General features: G+C 41.4%; 1 protein-coding gene across 4 annotated transcripts in view; it reads right to left on the bottom strand.

Annotated features, from left to right (window-relative positions):
• The window catches only part of LOC121289087 (rho GTPase-activating protein 29-like), a 112,157-nt gene that overhangs the window by 19,770 nt on the left and 71,097 nt on the right, over positions 1 to 21,290 (bottom strand). For 2 of the 4 annotated variants that reach the window (XM_041208109.1, XM_041208112.1), the window contains 9 exons: positions 18,613 to 18,677; positions 17,365 to 17,475; positions 16,667 to 16,747; positions 16,335 to 16,523; positions 15,805 to 15,942; positions 15,472 to 15,662; positions 13,523 to 13,686; positions 8,525 to 8,650; positions 4,751 to 4,849 (listed from right to left, as the gene is read on the bottom strand). In XM_041208109.1, coding sequence (XP_041064043.1) covers positions 4,751 to 4,849; positions 8,525 to 8,650; positions 13,523 to 13,686; positions 15,472 to 15,662; positions 15,805 to 15,942; positions 16,335 to 16,523; positions 16,667 to 16,747; positions 17,365 to 17,475; positions 18,613 to 18,677 — 1,164 coding nt within the window. The remainder of the gene's footprint in view (positions 1 to 4,750; positions 4,850 to 8,524; positions 8,651 to 13,522; positions 13,687 to 15,471; positions 15,663 to 15,804; positions 15,943 to 16,334; positions 16,524 to 16,666; positions 16,748 to 17,364; positions 17,476 to 18,612; positions 18,678 to 21,290) is intronic. The other 2 variants (XM_041208111.1, XM_041208110.1) reach the window with 2 other exon arrangements.

Below are 21,290 nucleotides of genomic sequence, written 5' to 3'. Positions count from 1 at the left end.
TGTGGATGCAGCCATTTTTGGATAACCCCCACACTTGAATGATAGTCTGAGCAGCTCTCAATTTGGGCTTTGAACCTTATTAACATAAAGATGATGTGGGAGGAGCTAGTTGAGAAGAGTGAACCAAGATTAGCTATGCCAGCGTTATAGTTGCCCTTAATAAAGTGAAATACGGGGTGGAGTGTGGGAAACGGGATATCAGTCAAAAAGACAGCTTCAGGGAAAGAAAAGATCAGGCTTTGGGGATTGAAGATAACAGGCCTTGAATGGAAGAGGGGCACAACCTTTTAATGTGAGGTGAGAGGAGCACTTCTTACCCAAGCTCCACATTCATGCAAAAACACCACATTATGCTGCTTGAGGTCAACATGTAGTGAGTAAGCACTAGGGCATTCGAAAATCAGAAATGGGTCCACGAGTGCAACTGCCCTATCCTGGCCAGAACCGTGTGCAAGTTTCCTACCCACTATATTGGGTTTAGGAGGCTATGTAGCACCTGAGAAATGTGAACTGTACGGTCGAATGTCTGAACTGACAGAACAAACAAAGTGCCTATTAGTTATTTTTTGAACAGTTTTCAGGGTGGGACTTTGAGAAAATAATATAGAAAAGAGTCATCTAAATTTTAAACAATCTGCTGAGACAAATATGAATAGCTACTGTGAATTACATAGCAGAATGCAGCTTTAACTGTGAATCTCTAGTATAATGTTCAAAGTATTAAAAATAGAAAGATGAGTAATTGACAAATGTATGATTTAGAAAATACAAACAGAACAGTATAATACAGACCATCTACTTTTTGCTTTAAAATACAAGAGTACAGCATGTAAATATATGATGACTTGAAAATGAAATTTGAAATTTAATTACATTATTGCTGATCAGCACAAGTATTCTTCAATCTAAGAAAAAAAAAATCGCAAAATGTTTATAAACAAAACATTGCTGTCAACTTAATTTTTTTGGCCATTTCCCACATTATTAAAAAAAACTTGAATACACAAATCAGACCTACATACATGGATCTTTCTTAAATGACTTGCTTGGAAAACCATTTTAGTGCAGTTTTTCTAAATTAGCCTAAAGACAACAGAGACTGCCAGGCTGTTTCATGCACAGTTTGAATTCTGCCAAGTGGGATGGAAAAAAAGATCTCAAACTCAACCCCCTGTGGAGTGTGAAAGACCCCATCTCTCGTTGGCTTTACACTATCCTGAAACTTTGCAAATATTCCCGAGAGGAGACATCAAAATGCAATTACCTGTTCTAAAACAATGACAGCAGCAGACATGGACTAATAGAATTTCTCTAGAATATAAAGCACCCTGCTGGCAGTAAGAGACTAAAGCAAAAAGCAAAAAACTGCAGATGCTTGAAATCCAAAACAAAAACAAAAATACCTGGAAAAACTCAGCAGGTCTGACAGCATCTGCGGAGAGGAACACAGTTAATGTTTCGAGTCCATATGACTTTTCAACAGAACTGTTCTGTTGAAGAGTCATACGGACTCGAAACGTTAACTGCGTTCCTCTCCGCAAATGCTGTCAGACCTGCTGAGTTTTTCCAGATATTTTTGTTTTTACTTTAAGAGACTGTTGCCAAGCAGGAGAGAAATCAGATCAGAATGCTCTACTGAACCAGGCTGCAAAAGCTATTTGCTCTCTCCCTCCCTCTCTAGTAAGTATTTGCAAAATAATCATCTTGAGAAATCTACTGCAAACTGAGACCTTTTGGGAATAAAAGTGGAAATATGCTCCATACAACCACACTGAGGAAGGCAACTGAACAAAACGGCTGCAACATGGAATCACTGCATTGAAGCCAGCCAAAAAACAATTAACTATATACTCCTTTGTTTTATCATCTTCACGAACTGTAAAAAATTCTTAACTCCTACCCCTTGTTCTGCCATCTGTACTAGTGAGTGAGAGACGTATGAAAGTTGGGCGCGATTTACCTCGTCTTTTTTAAAAATTTGTGCAATAGTTCCAATAAACTTTCCTTGTTCTTTGTTTAACCTAAGAAAACCTGTCTAATTCTTTACAACCTGGAAACATAAATACTGGGACTCCTACATCATTGGCAAAGGACATCCTTTCTAAATTCACAAGAAAACCCTGATACAGTTAGGCCTAGAGTGGTAGAAGAGGGGAATTATTTCACCTCTCTGGCTGTAACAGACATTTAACAACATGCAATAATTGCTAAAGCAAGCCTAGCCTTCAGCTGACTTTGAGCATCAGTCTGGGAACGAAGAGGAGTAAGTCTGCCTACCAAACTGCAAGTCTGTAGAGCAACTGTCGTTTCTACTCTGCTCTAGGTATGCAAGGCTTGGACTGTGTACCAGCGTCATGTCAAGAAGCTCAATCACTTTCAACTAAACTGCATTTGGAAGCTTCTGAAGATCAGAAGGCAGGACAAAATACCAGGCACTGAGGTGCTCACCCTAGCTAGTACGCCAAGCATCCACTGTATTGAGACAGTCACAACTGAGTTGGCTGGTCAAGTAGCCAGAATGTCTGACACTCGCTTACCCCTTCAGCTGCATCCTCTGCAGAGGGAGCAGCTGCCTCACAGCAGGCAAAACACAGCCAAAGTAAGCCGGGGCCCTCCAGGTCTTGGGTCACTATAGGATGGCTGTCAAGGTCATCAAAGACAACAGGACAAACAGGTCAACAGGTTGCCTCCACCCCTACTGCAGATGTCAGGGGAGCACCTAGAAGAGGTGGTAGGGAATGCAAGTTTTGATTTCACGTGTGGTTGCACAGGTGCACTATGGTTGTCAATGTTACGATACTTTTGTAAATAACTTGCACTCTAATGAGGTCTGATGTGGTTTGTTTGCGATTAGTCCTTAAGTCTGTATGCATGCCACCCCGCACCAACCCCCCCCCACCCCCCCCCCCCCCCCCCCCCACTTCTTCAGAGGAACACCCCAAGCTGGGTCGATGTTCCCCGGAATCATGCATGTAGGGATGCAACTGTATTTGCCAGGGTCCTTGCTAGCCATGTGCAAGAAGTTTTCCGCGCATGCTGAGCCTTTACCCCTCACATGCACATCTGTTCCAACACCCTAGCATTGCAAGTACCACATGCTGGGGTTCCCCTTCAGTTGCCCAGTTGAGATGACCTCTTGCTCTGCTCACCCCCAATGACCCAGCTCCCATGCAGCATCTCGAGATCTTGACCATCGTTGCAAACAGCTGTGGTTGTTGTAACCTTCAGCGTCCAGTCCAATATCTTTACCCTTCCCCCCCAGTGACCTACACCCTACCCTGCCCAAAACCACTGATGCAACATTTGACCTTCCCACCGTTACCCTTCAACCCACCCCATCACCCTCCATCCCTTGCAGGTATGTCCACATCCCGTATTTACCCAAGAAGTCCACCCCAGTGACAGCGGATCTTCGCCCCCTCATTCTGCCATCACTCCCCATGCCTGTTCACACCCCACCTCCCCCCATGCCTATTCACACCTGCACAACCCTACCCATGCCGGTTCATGCCTGCCCTCCTACCCGCACTCCAGCATGCCCCTACCCACCCTCCTGCTCCATACTACCTCACCCATTCCATGGCCCTACAGCATCTCTCTTTCCCTACAACCTTCCCCACTACACCCTCTAGGCATTCATACCCACCCCACCTCTTTATTCCTCTCCTCCCTATTTAATCTGACCCCCAGCACAGACCATTGCCACCCAGCAATACCTCATGCTGCTGTCCACCTACAGCAAGAAGGTCCACCTCCTGGAAGCTGCTGCAGCTTTAAAAGTCCACATGGTTCTTGCTCCATCCATCCAATGCTGCACATGGTGGTTCAGGTTTCCATGGTCGCTGAAGCCCTCCATTTTCCGATCTCCCCAAGCTGCCTTCGTGCAAATAAGTCCGGACACATGCATGCCATGTTGGTCCAGATGTGTTCTGGACTGGCTTGATATCTTGCTGGCGGTGCTGAAAATCAGACAAGGTGAGGGACGATTCCAGTTGGGCCTTCATCTGCATCCATTAATGGGATGCAAAACGGTTTTACGCTGGCCTCTGTCAGGAATGGCGACCTGCCATGATAGGCAGGAGCACACATTCCCGTTATCATTTCATGCTGGCGGGAAACTGATTTTTCAGCTACCGCCGCAATGCTCCCCCAGCCCCAACCCACCATTAAACCCACTGCTGGGGGACTGGAAAATTCTGCTCGTAGTTATTTTTTCACCCCATCCCCCACACCAATATCTTTAATCTGAAAAAGCAATGTTCTCAGAAAAACAAATAAGGCTCCAAGTAATCTAAAGAAAAATATTCAAAATACAATGAGCACTATGTGGGAAGTAAATTGAGATTAAAAGAGTCAGTTTATATTTGTTTTAGGTCTTGATCATTGATGTGGCTTCTTATAAAGAAGTGAACTAATTCTGTGGATGGTGCTCAGTGCATCCATTTTCAAAAGGCACACAGTTACTAAAGAGAAAATGAGATGCAAAGTTTTATGAACGAGAAGACACTTTATGTTTGGGAGAAGAGTATGTTAATGAGTGTTTTTTTCCCCAGCAGCATGATCTATTCCCCAGATGCTGTCTGACCTGAACATTTTCAGCACTTTTTAAATATAAAAAGCAGCATTAATTTATAAATCACAAGGATAACCAGATTTTTGGTAGCAAACCTGGAAATTTTCATCCTTTATAAATGGTCCTCAAACCCACAAGAACAAAACTATTGTACATATGGAGTAACTTAATACACACCATTGTCTGATGGTGATGGTGGTTCTCTTTCATCCAAGTCATCTGCTGAAGACATGGTGCCTGTTGAGGGTGTTCGGGGCAGCCTTCGCTTGAAATCTCCTGGATCAGCCAATAAAATAACCATATTTATTAATTTTACATTGCTAATGTAAACCTAATCAAATTGAGATGTAACACATTTGAAGATTGAAAGGATGTACTGAAATAGTAGGCCTTTATTAATTTCAGACAAAGGACTACGCAGCCTACAGCACCATTCTTAGATTGCAATAGTCCATGGACGTTTGTAGAAAAGATGTTATTTTTTCTTCAATATTGTTGATAATTAATGTAGATTATACATTTATGGGCAGAATCTCCATCGAGCCTGTTCTGTCATCATTTAATAAGATCATTGCTGTTCTTCTGTCTCAGTTACACCTTCCTGGAATACTCTAATACCCCAATTCCCTTAGTATCCAAAAATCTTTTCATCTCGGACTTGAATACATTCAACAACTTTAGTATCCACCGCTCTCTGGGATAGATTGTGAGAGCAAATTTCTCTTCATCTTAGTCCTAAATGGGCATAATGATTATGCCATCAAAAAGCCTAACAGACCTCTTTGAGCCGGGCTTAAGCTTTTTCAAGGTTCTTAAACGGTGGTATTAAGCCTAAATCCCAAGGAATATTAATGGTTTCCAGGCTCTCACCTTTTAAAAAAAACTTCTGCTTTTCTATTTTCTCTGACCCAAGCGGATAGCTTTAGCATTATATTCTATTTTCCATGGTCTTGCCCACTCAATTAACCTACCTATATTGTTGTGCATCCTCTTTTGGTGTCCTCCTCGGAGCTTACTTTCCTCTCTAACTTTGTATCATCAGCAACATAATTAGGGGGACCAAGTGTAATGGATATAAGTCATTGATACAGACTGCAAATAGCTGAGGCCCAGGCACTAATCCTTCTGGTACCCTGCTAGTTATAGACTGCAATCTGAACATGGCAAGCTTATTCCTGCTGCTTTCTGTCTGTTAATCAATTCTCAATCCATGTTATTATCTCCAATCCCATGAGCCTTAATTTTGTGTAATAACACCTTGGGCAGAATATTCTGGCTGGCATGCAGGTGGTGGAGCCCGTATGCTAGTGCGTAGCTTTGCGATATTTCAGTTGGCGGGCATGCTATGCAGCAGGACGCACGCCCGCCATTGATTAAAGGCCTCCTTAAGGCCCTTAACTTGCCAATCGATAATTTTGAGGAGCCCGCGTGAACTTCGGCTCAGCGCATGGGCCCAATGGGCAGGCGGGTAAGTGATCTTTTTTTTTTTTAAACAAACCTCATCCAGTGGCTGGATGAGGTTTGATAGCGGTTTTAAAAACGTTTAAGAAAGTTTGTGTTTATTTCATTAACATGTCCCATCTCATGTGACATTTTCACATGAGGGGGACATGTTAATTAATTTTTTATTGTTCTATTTTCTATATTTGCCAGCCTTTCAGCAATCTCCCTGAGGTAGCACTCTGACAGTTGGGGAATCACACCCCCCCCCCGCACAGGAAGCACATGTCTGATGTCAAGCAAGCCATAATTGCCAGTTTTCTCTCCCACCACTTCTCGTCCACAGCAACTGTTCTGGAATCTAGGGAATTTTGAAAGATCAAAAATCAATGCATCGACTATCTCTGTAGCCACCTCTTTAAATCAGCTCAATTTTATTTGCAACTCTTTAGATAACAAAGCAGTCCATGCTTAAAGGCAGCAAGACCACGACAACATTTGATGAATGGCAAGTAACATTCTTATTACACAAGCGCCAGGCAATACCATCCCCAACAGGAGAGTGCCTACCTTCTTGGCATTCAATGGCATCACAATCATTGAATTCTCCCACCATCAACTCAGAGGCTGGGGCGGGTGGGAGTAGATGATAACCATTCACCTGAAACTTAACTGGACCAACCACACAAACATTGTGGCTACAAGAGCACATCAGAGGCTGGATATTCTGCAGCAACTGATTCACTGCCTGATTCCCCAGACTTTCCATCACCTACAAGGCACAAATGATGGAATACTCTCCATTCACCTGGATAAGTGCATCTCCAACAACGCTCAAGAAGCTTGACACCATCCAGGATTGGCACCTGATCCACCATCTTAAGCATTCATGCCCTTCATCACCTGTGCAGTGTGTCTGCAGTGTGTACCATTTATCAGATGCCTGCAGTACCTCCCAAACCCATCCTTTACCACTTAGAAGCGCACAAGCAGGAGTATGGGAACACTACCACCTCCAAGGTACTCTCCCAAGTCACACGCCTTCCTGTCTTTAAAATAGATTACCATTCCTTCATCGCTTCCGAGTTAAAATCCCATAACTTCTTATATAACAGCAAAGAGGGACTACATTCAGCATATAGTCTGCAGCTGGTCAAGGTGATGGCTCACCACCACCTTCTTGAAGGCAATTAGGGATCAGCAGTAAATTTTGGCCTTGCCATCAATGCTCATATGCTGTGAAAAAATTAAAGACACTGGACGGCCTGGGGAAAAGGTTCTGAAGCCTTTGATGCTGCTCCTTTTCCGATGGGGCCCAAGCAGCAATTTCTTGAAGTGGCTGTTGCTCGAATGCGACACAGATGTACATGCTCCTCCCCAATCTCCTGATTCTCCACTCCCAGTGTACAGGATTTCTACTTCATAATTTTTAAGCTAATTATTTTTGTGTTAAATTATTCAGAACAATGCATAGTATTGGCAAATAATAGATGTAGGTATGTCGTAAATATCCTTTCCATAAAGAGCTAATTGGCAAATATAAAAAGCACAGGGCCCTATAAAGTTCCTTGCTCTCCTAATAATTCACTTATGGAAAAATGTTAATGCATTGGCTATGCCAGCAACTCCAACATAGACCAATTTCACAGTTGACAAATCGTACAACTATTAAACGTGAGCTAAGTCTTCTTGAGTGTGTGTGGCAGAGCTGCAGAGGGCACTACAACTGTCTTTAACTTCATTAATCCAAGGTAATTTAAGAAAATTCAAGCATAATCATTCATCTGATTATGGGTTGGGTTTGGGGCGGGGGGGGGGGGGGGGGGGGTTTGGTGGTGGTGGTGGTGGTGGTATGTGGGGAGGGAAAAGAGAGCTTGAGAGAGTGAGTATATGAGAAATGACAGTTTGGGGGGCAGGGGGGAGGAATGGAGGGAAGAGGAACAGAAAATTATAGCTTGCCTGATCCTGATTCTTATCATGTGTTTAAATTGCAATTTTAGTAAGAACTCAAGATAATGATCATGTGCAGATACCAGTTTATATTATTTTACCTTCTCTACCCAAAGGGCATTAATGCCGTATACCACCCTATTTGTGCCCGTTGATATTAAATGAGCACAGATGGAAATTAAACCGAAGTTTTTGCTGTTTGTACTGTTCAGTGCACTTATTAATTGAATATTGAGGAACAGATTTCCTCCAAAAATTCTGAGTCTAGTAACTATGGAAATGATTTATGACCAAGTTGTTGCATTAGCATTATTCCCCAAGCTGCTAGCAATGAGGCACATAACCAATCTACCTATTCATGAGATTTGTAACATCTGATGCTCAAGTCTTCCTGGCATTTGAAACTAACTGATAAAATCTGAGTTAAATAACAGACTGTCTTGACCAGTGAATGGATAACACTAACTGATTGAAATAGTGTGCCTGAAGGATTACCTAAAACCAAGCAATTCAAGATCACCCAGAATACAGTAATAGCAATAAAAGCTTCTGGTTACACACCTGGACTAGCAGAGGGCGAATCCATGGATCGCGACTCACTGCTTCCTCCTCCACTTTCTGAATCACTGTACATACCACTTCCCTGGGTGCCCAAGGGCCAAGCTCTAAATGGCCCTTGATTTCGGACTGTTGCAACAAAAACAGGGAAGCATTGATAATGGCACACAGCTGATAATATTGCCTGAAGTCATATCCATGACACAAGCGATCATTTCATATAAGCAGTCAGCAAAATTACAAACTAAAGGTAAACTATTTCCCATGAAATTAAAAAAACTGAAGGATATGCAGTGGCAATGAGTTACAATGCTCCATGCCAGAGCATGGGAAGATGCACAATTGATCCTTTATTCTGCTAAACCTCATGAAATGATGTCTGTTAATCAGACCTTGAATGGAAGGAAAAATCTGACGTGGAATTCCACCTTGGGCACTTCAGATCTATTAGCGACTAACCAAAATGGGTACCGGTAGTGGCGAGAGAGCAAGTCATTTCTTTAAAGCATTAGCAGAAGAGGTCTAAGCTTGGATGAACCAAAGAAGCCAAGGGGATAATTTAGCCAGGAAATTTACAAAATAGAATTACTTATGCAGTCTTGGATGTAATGGTTTTAATTTTACAATTAAAATTATAATAGATGTGGGTAAAATCTGGTAATCTAGCGGAAGTTCATTTGGCATTTTTATCTCTTTTAAAGTGATTCTGCAACAAGTAAACTTATATCAATGAAGTATACTTTAACTATCCAGTGACTAACCACTGGCCACACTCGAAACAGGTGTCCACATGCAGCTCATTGACTCTGACCCTGTGACCAACAGAGCCTTGTGACACATAAGGAAACATAGGACAGGGTAGGGGAGAGGAGTCCAGGGCTAGAGCAGTCCATACATTCTTGTGGAGCTCAGAAGCTTGCTTGCTCGTCTTTGTCCTACAAAATAATTTTAACAGTTACCTTTTCAGGTCTCTCCTTTTTGTATTGCTTGTTATTAAACAAGTGGGGGTCCATGGTGGACCTACACTCTGTAGGCAACAGGCTATGTACATTTTAGGAGGTCAATTTAAATAGAATAATGAGACTCCTGCTGAATTCAGGTGAGCACCAGTGGCAGAGCAGGGGCTGAGCAATAAGTACATTGCCTCCATTTTAACCCTGTTACTGCTCATTTCTGTTAATGCAAGGAGTTAAAATCAAATGACTTGGTCTTAGAAATCCAACAGAAACTAGTCATATATATAGGTGATATCAAATTACAAATGGCAGTAAAATCTGCAGAGGCAAATTGCTCATTAGGCAAAAGCATACAAGTAGGAGGAACAACTGACAATGATTTACAGTACAAATTTAAAAGAATTTCAAAGAAATAGAAAGAATTAATGAGGAAGAACAGAAACAGCACAAGAAAGCAGGCCGCTGATGCATTCTGGATCTTTCGCTATCCTTGTAAATGGATTATTCAAACTACAATTAAAGCAAAGGTAGGCTACTTAGAAATTATCTTTCTCTGTGACAGGAGCATGAATGCATATCTTAAAAAAGAGACTATACAGGGATAGGCCTGCAATAGTGAAAGATAAAAAGGTACATATCAAAAGTTTCTTAGAAAGTTACCCTATTAAATTATTGAATACATTTTTGAAGTTACCATCATTTTTGGGAAGGAAGGAAAACTGAAATTATAGGTAATGACATCTAATTTTTAAAAAAATCATTCATGGGATGTGGGTGTCGTTGGCTGTGCCAACATTAATTGCTCATTCCTAATTGCCCTTGTTCAGAGGGCATTTGAGAGTCAACCAATTGCTGTGGGTCTGGAATCACATGTAGGCCAGACCAGGTAAGGGTGGCAGATTTCCTTCCCTAAAGATATTAGTGAACCAGATGGGTTTTTACAACAATTGACAATGGTTTCATAGTCACCATCAGATTTGTAATTCTAGATTTTTATTGAATTCAAATTCTACCATCTGCCGTGGCAGGATTCAAACCCAATTCCCCAGATCATTATCCTGGGTCTCTGGATTACCAGTCTAGTGACAAAACCACTATGCCACCACCTCCCCTTAAATCTAATAGCAACGTACGGCTAACAGCTTCTCTCAACTAGGGCCCAGACGTTCAAAAATCCCAAGACCACTCCCGAACATAGCACCTTGTATTTTCACGGACGCTGGATGCATTTTGTGCATGTGCAGTTTATGGAAGCAGCTGGCTATTTAAATTATCAGGTGCCTCCACTGAAGTGGAATTTTGGTAGGCCAGGAGTGGAAAACCTGAAGAATGCAGATTAGACCAGGTAAGAGGTAGTGTGGACTTTGTAGACTTGTTTGAATAGCTAGGGTACCCCTTTGAACCTGGTCCCAGGAGACCTTTCGGGGAGATAAAGACCCCTTTGGTGGAGTTCAGGTCCCCTATGGAGTAGATCAGGAGTCCTTTGGGATTGTAAAAAGCAGGCATAAATGTGTGTAAAAAGTACGTAAACTCATTACCATCAAGCTCACTGGAACAGTCAACAGACCTGTCAAAATCAACTGTCAAAGCCGTCAGAAGCACATGTCAAAGGGAGCGGTCAAAACATTTAAAAGTGCAACCCTTTAAATGTTTGTAAAAATGAGTAGGACATTAAAAAACGATTGCTTGCTATTTCACTCTGTTGACATAGCCTATGTGTTTCCATTACTGGATTAGTGCTGCATGACTGAATTCACAACCATTCATTATCATAGTAGGGTGCCTGCTATTTCATTTGATTGACAGCTACAAATAGTTACAGACTCTCTTACGTGGGACTAAGAATTCCAATGCTTGTTGTTATAAGGCTTTATTTAGCTGAAGGAATATAAATGTAGTAAATGGATATTTTATGAATGAAAGTGTTTTTTCAATATAGTGAAGTCTGCAATAGACACTTAGAACTTTATTTTGTCTCTGCATGGATCCTAAGATCTGCCCATGGTGGACACTAGGTGGGTTGGGGTGCATGGCTTGACCTGAGATGGCACAAAGTAGGCATAGGGGCTATAAAGGGCCGGGGGGGAGCGTGTAAGTGTATAGGGGCTATAAAACATTCATGAGGGGTGGGTGGGGGGCATAGGTTGGTATGGAAGGTATGAGGGGGTGGTATGAGGTGGAATGGAGAGTGCGGGGGGACATTTCATATTTTAACTTTCCACCCACCCAGCCCACCTCTGCACCCAGCAGCCTCCTCAGTTATTCTTGGGTCACCTGCTCTGGACTGACTTCTAATCCAGTTTAAACCCAAGACTGAAAATCCGACATCTAGACAGCCATTTTTAAAGGTCTGATTCACGGAGCCTGGAATTCTTCTGTCCCTGTACACCAACCCAGTAGCAAAAATCTAGGCTTGGGTATCACTAACCTTTGCCCTAAATGTAATTCTGCATTTCTGCCTGCAACTACTATGTTGCTTACTTAGCAATAACTGCCCAGACTTATAGATAAGGGGGATGGGGGGGGGGGGGGGGCAGGGGGAAAATGGAGTGGTGCATGGTTTTGGGCAGACACTAATCTCTAAGTATGTGGCCAAGGTGGGGTTTTAAACTCCAATGTCTGTTTAGCGCATGTTTAATGCAGGGTGCCATCTTGGTTATGGGGTTGAAGCTAGCTGTAGTAATGGCCAGCTAGAGGATAGTTAAGGGGCTGATAATTAAAATTGCCTTCTAGTGCTCATTAAAGAGGCTGCCTGCCATTTTGGCAGATAACACTTCATTTCATGACCTCTCCTAACCAGTGATCCCTCCAAGTTGCACAGCAACCTGAAACTTCTTGTGCAGGCCCGGTATAGGTGACTCCTTTAATCTACCATGCAAAAAAAATTAAAGGGACCATGCACTTATACAAATCAGCCGTGCACTATGTAAAAAAAAAAATTAGAGGGTATGTTGCTTATAAGGATAAAGAGCTGAACAGGAGTAAACAAATCATTGCTGAGAATATCAAATGTTACTTAAAAGGTACATCAGCTTTCACTCTTCATTTGCTGTTGGTGCTTTTAATAGGGCTATTTAAGTTTTCAACATGACTTTTGAAATACATCAGAAAACTTTCTGGGGTACTTTGCTAAGATTTCACCAACATATTAGCACTTATTCTGGAAATTCTCTTGACAACTTCACCTAAACAGTGTGTTGGCTACTTGCCCTATAGAAATCACCAGAGAAAAGGGTGTGCTTGGTAACCACACCTTGCTAGGGCTCCCCCTTGGTCTGCAAGGGGAATGAAGGGGAACCAGGCAGAACAGTACTGGCTGCTGCAGGAAAGACAGTCAGGGAGGTGATAGGATATGCAGGGGAAATAAGGGAAAAAAAAAATTGCTTTCAAGTTGAGAATTTATTGCCCATCCTTAATTGCCTTCGAGAAAATGGTGATGAGTCATTGGTGTAGGTACACCCACAGTGCTTAGTGTTTTCCTACTGTTGGTGGAGGACAGCCCTTCTCTTTCTCACCAGGATGTTGAGAACCTGTGCATCCTCTCATTCAGTTTGATCCATCCTGAAACTTGTTGCTGTGAATCAGCCAGTCTACTCCGCATCTTCAGTGGAAGTGGGTGCATGGAAGCACTTATACTCCCCAATGAAAATTGCATCAAATTCATTATTTGAGCTCTAAATTTGCAATCAACTGATTTAATACCTCCAGGCAAGTTTGACTTACAGTACACAACAATGAGGAGCAAAATAGTGTGTTAAAACCAGTTTTTTTAAATGGACATGTCCTATTAGCAAAGCACCCCTTCACCAAAATAACCTCCTGAATGTTTAAAATCAATCCAATGAAAACTTGTAACTGGAGAAAAATAATTATTCTCTGCAACTCTTCAAAACATTTCATCAAGCAATTAAATGTGTTGAAAACATAATAAAAACATGATTGGGATGGTTATAATTGACACAGTAAGATCTAATGTAAAGCAATTAAGCATTATGTTATCAGGCACTGAAATATTGCATGTAAGAAAAAAGTCCATTTAAATTACCTTGCTGATCAGTGCTATTATTTGACTGCTTCTCTCCATTACTGGATCTAATATGAAGAGGACTTTCAACATCAGGTGACTGAAGTGGAAGATCACCTGAAGTCTGTGACAAATTTCCTTGAGATGAATGAGGGCTATTTGTTGCTCTTTTAAGAAATGTAAGCCTACATAGGTAAAAAAAAACTGTGAAAGGAAATATTTTACACCATTTTGTTACAATCAATTAATTTATATAAGTTTGGAGGTGGGGAAGAAGTGGGAGAATATTGACACTGGAGGGAAGCCTTAGTCCGTCCCAAATAAGTGAAGCAGAGATTAAGGGCCAGGTTTTCGCAGAGTCGTGGAGACCCTGCAGATCTTCAAAATTGGCGACGGGGCCTGGATCTGGAAATCCCATCCCCATTTCTGACAAATCCCAGCTGGGCAAAGGGGGCAAGGTGTGATTCACACAAGGGAATCCCGAACTCAGCAGGGTCATTTGAACTCAGCTCTGAGTTCGAACAGACTGCATTTTTGCTGTAGCAAGCGCCTTATCCTGCAGTGTGGGAATCACAAGTTTATGGAGATGTAAATGCTTGTGGAGGGTGGATAAAGTTATGTAGAACTGTCATGCTGCCAAGTTAGTTAAATCCCCAACGATTTAAGACTTTGGGGAGGAAAAAAACCCTTCCTATGTCGGTGAATGTTGAAGAAAATCTGTTCTAGCAGTTACAATAGCTGTTTATTGACATTAACCGAAGGGCTATCATTAGATCATTATTGATGGTTGGTTGTTTTCCACAACCTACAATTATCCCTGTAAGGGGTTGTATGCTTGCAGTTTGATTGACAGCTCAGGAGGTTATTAAAGGCTCTGAGAAAGGGTCATACAGGCTCGAAATGTCAACTCTGTTTCCCTCTCCACAGATGCTCAGACCTGCTGAGTTTCTCCAGCAATTTTGCGTGTTTGTTTCAGATTTCCACCATCCACAGTATTTTGCTTTTACCTTTGTTGTTATTAAAGGGTTAGCTGTCATTGATGTGGGGTTATGAATACAAGTCTGCTTTGATAAAGGAGTAAGTACTTGAGAGGATTTAAATGGACTTTCATGAAGGAGGCATTTGTTTCTTATGGTGACACCTGTAATAGATATTTAGATCTTTATTTTATTTCACCTGAACATGGCTCCTGATGTTTGTTCATAGTGTATACTGGGTGAGCAGGCATGGAGGGTATGAAGGGTGAAGGGTTTGGGGCATGAGTTGGCATGGAGGGTAGATGTGGCCATTGACAGTGGGTGTGGGGGGGGGGCATGAGCTAGCATGGATGGAGCATGGGCAGTGGATGAGGGGCACAATGGAGTGTGAGGGCTAGTGGTTTTAACAAAACAACTGGGATGAAGTTCCAGAGAGTGGAGGTGGGCCTTTTAAACAGCAGTCTTGGCACTCAGCAGCTCCTGTGGCTCCCTTATGCTTCGGAAGGGCAGCTGTGCTCTATCCTGCACCCTACCCAAGTGCGCTTTTTATCCCCCAAGGTGGAGGCGCCAAGCAGGGAAATTTTCAGACTCTAGCTACCTGCATCATGGGACAAAATCCAGCCCTAAGAATTCAATGAGGAGTTTGCTGTGTGTGTGGGTGGGGGGGGTGGGTGGGGGTGGGGGTGGGGGGGGGGGGGGGGGGGGGGGGGGGTTGCAGTTGAAGATCGCAAGCAGATGTCTACATTATGTATCTTTATGCCTCATAAGATCTATTTGTTACAATATAATAACCCATTCTACCACTGTTCCACACTTACAAGCAGGCTTTTCCCCAACTTAGACGCACTCAATACACAAAAACTAGCACCCAATGCACATTTTTATATATTTATTCTTTCATAGGGTATGGGTGGCAGCATCTGTTGCCCATTCCTAATTGCCCTTGAACTGAGTGGCTTATTAAGCCATTTCAGAGTCAACCACATTACTTACCCTCCATTTGATGAAACTGAAAATTGAAATAAATATGGCTCCACAGGAACTTCCTCCTTTGGCAAACTTTTGACAAATTCTGAATACTGTTGCCCTGGCTCATACAGCTTGGTATTTTCACAAAGAGATTGGTAGTTAACAGGAAGGGCGACCACTTGGGCATGCTGCATCTGAAACAAGTTAACTGTCACCTGAAAAAGTCAATTATTTTAATTGAAATATTTTCTGCAAAAGGTAGTAGTATTGCTATCTAAATTTCCATGTTTTTAAAAGTAATAAAAGGATTTAGCAAGTTATAACTATGCAAACATGATTTGCAAAACATAGTCTTACTGATTTTAAGGTGAGATCACATTGGTAGACTAATTCGCGTAGCTGTGTCAGTATATCGCTCTTGATATTTTCCATATTGCTTCGTTTTTCATTGGCATCCAATTTAGAAGCTTTGAAATGTTCTTCAGCTTCTTCAGCCTACAAAACAGATTTCAAAATTATAAATTCTGTATGGATCCAGTCATTATTGTCCTAATGTTAAAAGTAACTGAACATTTGAGGCAAAATTTACTTCATTTTTGTACAGACAACTTTACACTAAGGTAATGTTTGGATGAAATCTTCATTCTACACCTCAAAATGAAGATAGTATCAGTTAACATTTTTAATCATCTAACTGATGACAACACTTAATATAATGCTGTAAATGCAGTTGGGTTAAGTAAATTTGGAAGCTCGTAATTCAAATCTTCAGTCTACAGCTTTAAATCGAGTTGTGTGGCATTCTTAAAAGGAGCTACAAAAAAAAGTGGTCGCTTTTACTCTGGGAGAAAAAAATCTTGTAGGTTTAATTTGGCTTAAAAAGTTACTTTTTGTAAAGCATCTTCTTCCAGTTTTCTTTTTTTTTCAAGATGTCTGTTGTAATTTCCAGTTAGCCCACTATTTAAAGTCAAATGTTCCTCTTCTGCTCGAATTGTAGAAGACCTTGCTTTCTCATATTCTTCTTGGCGTTGAATGTACAATAGATTTGCTTTCCTATGAGATGTTTCTGCCTCATGCTGTCAAGTACATAAAAGGATTTTAGTATTTAGAGGGTAGGTACTTCTTTTAAAAAAAATTAATGGGGAATAAATAAATAATTAATGGGGAATAAATAGAAAGCTTAAAACTCATTTTAAAAAGAGTATGTAGAACATATTACCATTTTTCTTTGCTCTCGCTGCCACTGCTCTTTAATTTCTTTACGCTGCTTATCCAGTTCATTTCTTCGCAACAGAAGTGGCTGAAAATACATTTAATAACAAAGATGCCATTTTATACCATAGTTGACAAACTTTTAATCTTTAAAAATGCTATTATGGATTCAGAAGATCATATTTCAAGAGTCAAACTGCAATTCCAAATGTTGATAAATGCATCAGAGATAATCCCAAAGATTATACAAGGTATGAAGCTAATTTTGAACACCCAATTCTCCTATATAATACATGCTTAATCTGAATTAAACTACATGGATGAGGTGCTAAACAGGAGGGAGGAGAAAAAGAAACTGTTCATTTCCTATAGTAGCCAATCACTACGCCTAGCAGATCACTTGCCTATCCACTCGAAGAATGTCATATGGACATCAAAAAAGTACAGAATGAGACAAATGAAAATCATACATTCCCAAAGTTACAAAGGATATGCAACTGTTGATAAGCCTAGAAAGAACCAACAAGTGAACCAACAAGTTAATTAAGTAAGACTTGAAACAAAGACCATGATTTAGTATTCAGTGACTGCAATGGGCAACTGGTATCATGAAATACAAGTAAACGTGTATTTGCAATAGTTAAATAACAACCATTCTCTGCAGTGGGCTGGGCAAAAGAAATTCAAAACATACAAAAATCGCACCTGAATAAATTTATTTGATTGGAGGCCTGCTCCAGTTTGCAGAAGAGCCTGACAATACTCAACATCATATTCAAAAGCAGACATATACACTGATTGAAATGGCATGTGTACCTGTTAAAAAAAAGTAAATTTTAACAATATTAACATTTTGGTCAGAAGACCATTAGCTCATCTAGTCTACCCACTCAATTATCCTTTTTCTTATGAAGTAGCTTTTTTAATTTTAAATGGACTGGATTTTACAGGGAGCCACATTTCCTGGGCTCCCTGTAACCGAAAAGTCAGTTGTTAGCCTGCCCATTTGAAATATCGCTGCGGGCAGCCTGGTTACGCTGGGAGCAGTATTAGTTGTTTCAGAGTGGGACTTCTACCCACTATCTGGGAGGAAGTCCCACCCTAGACAACTGCCAGTCAGTCAATCTGACTGGCTGGCAGCTCTGCAGTCCTAGCAGTGCCAGGACTGAATGGTGGCCAATACTGGGATTAGAGGCAACCCTACCCAAGAAAAAAGACTGATGGAGTCCGAACTCAAAGACAGATCTTGAATTTTGGATGCTGCCAGACCTCAGCGGGCTGGTAAACAGGAGAAGGTGAGAGGGGCCAAAGGGGGAAGAAGAAGAGTTAGAGGAGTACAATCTTTGCGTTTGTGTTTCCAAGGGGCACAAGCGACCTCCCAAAGGAGGTAATTCCCCACTTCCTGCCAGACAGCAGCACACACAGTGAAAGCTGCCGGATTATCCATCTTTAACTGGCCACGTGAAGGGCCTCAATAGGCCTAAAGGCAGGTGGGTGCCTGACACGTTACCCATCCACTGTAATATGGGAGACAAGTTGCGAGTTGGCAGTAAGGCGCTAGGAAGGCCACCCACTTTATTTTACAAGCCCACCTGCCTTTAAATACGCCAGTGGGGGGAGCCGTAAAATCCAGCCCCATAAATCTGAATGAATGCAAGAATTGATCTATTTTCCTTCTGACACCTCTACAAAATCTCTTCTTTGGCTGTATACTCTGGTAATTTATTGCATATATTCACTGCCCATGGACTCAAAGTTGATCTGAATTGCTTATTTACTTAGTTTATCCTGAATGTATGCACTCCTACCCCTTGCCCTGTTAGTTGTGCCTGTATATGGCAGGAAACTTGCTTCAGAAAAAAGTGGAAGGTTGACAACTTGCTAAGTAGCTTATTGCACAACAGTACTTGCAGGAATAAGACATTCCCCAATATTAGACATTGTAATATTTACCTGTTGACCAATAGAAGTTTTAGCTGACTCTGCCAATTTTGAAAAGCTTCTTGCGTATTCCATATCTGGATGTTTAAAAAAACATCGATTAGAAATATATGTCCTATATAAATAGTAAAAGGATGTTCAAAGGAAGGGTGGAACCAATTACGGACCAAAAAAAGAGGTAGAGAGCGTAGCTGAGTAATAAATGAGTATTTTGCAAGGAAAGGATGCTGCCAATGTCACAGTAAAGCAGGCTCAGTGCAGAAATTAGACAGGATTAAAATATATTAAAATGTTGGTTGCATTCAAAGTGGGAAATTTATTAAATCCAGATGGAATATATTCTAGATGGCAGAGGGATAAATATTGCAGAGGCTCTGGCCAAAATCTTCCAATTCTCATTAGATATGGTAGGGGATTGGAAGGTTACACCTGTTACATAAATGGGCTCAAAAATAAAGGGAAGAGGGATTACATAGGATATGGAGAACCAAAACAGGCCGTTTAGCCCAAACAGTCTATGCTGGTGTTTATGCTCCACTCAAGCTTCCTCTTGCATTTCCTCATCTAATTATCAGCATAACCCTCTGTTCTCTTCTCCCTCATATGCTTATGCAGCCTCCCCTAAATGCATCTATATTATTTGCTTCAAGTACTCCCTGTAATAGCAAGTTCACATTCTCACCACTCTTGAATTCCCAGTTTAATTTTTTGTTGGCTATCTTATACTGATGGCTTTTGGTTTTGCTCTTCTCCATAAGTGAAAACAATTCTCTCTTAATCTACTTTGTCAAAACATTTCATAATTTTAAACACCTGTTAGGTCACTTCTCCAGCCACTCTTTTCAAGAGAAAGGAGACCCAGCCTATTCATCCTCTCCTGATTGGTATATCCCTGCATTTCTGGCACAATCTTTATAAATCTATTTTTGCACCCTCTTCAATGCCTCTACATTTTCTTTATAATATGGCGATGAGAATTGATATATTAATGATCTGAACTTGGGAATATAGATCATAATTTCAACAGTGGCACAGGATGATGGGGGAAGAGGAAAGGTGGAGGCAGGGGAAGGTGGAAAGAAGGATGGAGGAGGACGAGGAGGAGGAGGAAGATGGCCGTGGAAAAGGAAGAAGTGTCAGTGTATCAGTAATTACATTATCAAGGTCCAATAACAATCTTCTTGTTGACTGCCAATTACACTGTACAGCAATTACATTTTTAAGACTACTGTTTGTTAAAACGGGTGATGGTTCATCTACAAATGGGTACAGCTGTAACACTCCAGTGCAGAAGGGGCTGCTACACTGAAGAGCAGTCTTGAGAATAAATCAGCTTGAGGTAAGAGACTAGCTTTGGACTAACAAGCACTTACTGTGTTTAACAGAAGTAGGTTTTAAGGAGAACTTTCCAGGAGAAAAATGAAAAAGAGACACAAGAGGTATAGGGTGGGGAGTTCTAGAGCTTAGGGTGCAGGCTGCTGAAAGCACAGCCACCAAGGCTGGGCCAATCAAAAGGCCAGTATTAAAGGAATATGGTATCTCAAAAGATTGTGGACTGGGAGTTAGGCAATATAGGGATTTGAAATTAAGGATGCAAATTTTAAAACCCAGGCACTGTTTAACTGTAAGTCAGTCAGTCAATCAAACAAACAGTCAGTTGGCACAGTGGTGATGGCTGAATGGAAACTGGTGCGAGTTAGTGTAGGTTAGCAGAACTTTGGATGATGTCAGGTTTAACAAAGGTTGAATGCAAGAGGTTGGTCAGCAGCGAATTGGAACAGTTTAAAAAAAACAAAGATATAGATGAGGGATTCAGCAGATGAGCTGAGGTAGGGGTGATATTTCACTAGAAATGGGTGGTCTTAAATGATGATGTACATACATGTGACTGGAAGTTCACCTCAGGATCAGATATGACACCAAGGTTGCAAACAATCTAGTTCAGCCTCAGACAGTTAGTTATCGGAGAGAGAGATGGAATCAACAGCTAAGCAGCAAGAGTTTGGGAACGAAGGGACCGAAGACAACTGGGAAGACCATTATTAGCTGAGGAGAAATTTCTGCTCACCTAATACTGGAATATGGATAATTTATAGACAGCAGAGAGGTTGAGAAAAATGGTGATGTAGAGTTGGGCATTATCGACATACATGTAGAAACTGATACATTTTTGATGATGTTGTTGAGGGACATCATGTAGATGAGAAAAAGGAGGGGCCAAAGGTAGATCCTATAGGAGGGGAAAGATTGCAGCTGATTTTCTTGCTATGATTAAAAAGCTAAGAATGGAACCAGGCAAGCATAGCTCCATCCAGCTGGATGACAATGGAGGGGTGTTGAAGAAGGATCATCTGGTCAACCAAATCAAAGACTGAAGTCAGCTCAGGAAACATGAAAAGGGAATAGTATACTTTTGTCATAGTCACAGAGAAGGCATTTGTGACTTTAAGAGTTGTTCAGTTCTGTGGCAGGGATGGAAACTTGATTGGCGGGATTCAACCGTGGAGTTCCAGGAAAAACAGGCACAGGGCAATGACATGTCCAAGGACTGGCATCAAGAATTCAGGGAGTTAGGCAGTAGACTAAGAAGCAGGACCTCTCGGGTTGTAATCTCTGGATTACTCCCAGTGCCACATGCTAGCAAGCACAGATTTAGGATAATAGTGCAATGAATAAGCAGCTTAAGATTT

The sequence above is a fragment of the Carcharodon carcharias genome, chromosome 16 (assembly GCF_017639515.1).
Source record: "Carcharodon carcharias isolate sCarCar2 chromosome 16, sCarCar2.pri, whole genome shotgun sequence".
In the NCBI taxonomy this organism is placed as follows: Eukaryota; Metazoa; Chordata; class Chondrichthyes; order Lamniformes; family Lamnidae; genus Carcharodon; species Carcharodon carcharias.
This window is presented reverse-complemented; position numbering and strand designations above follow the sequence as displayed.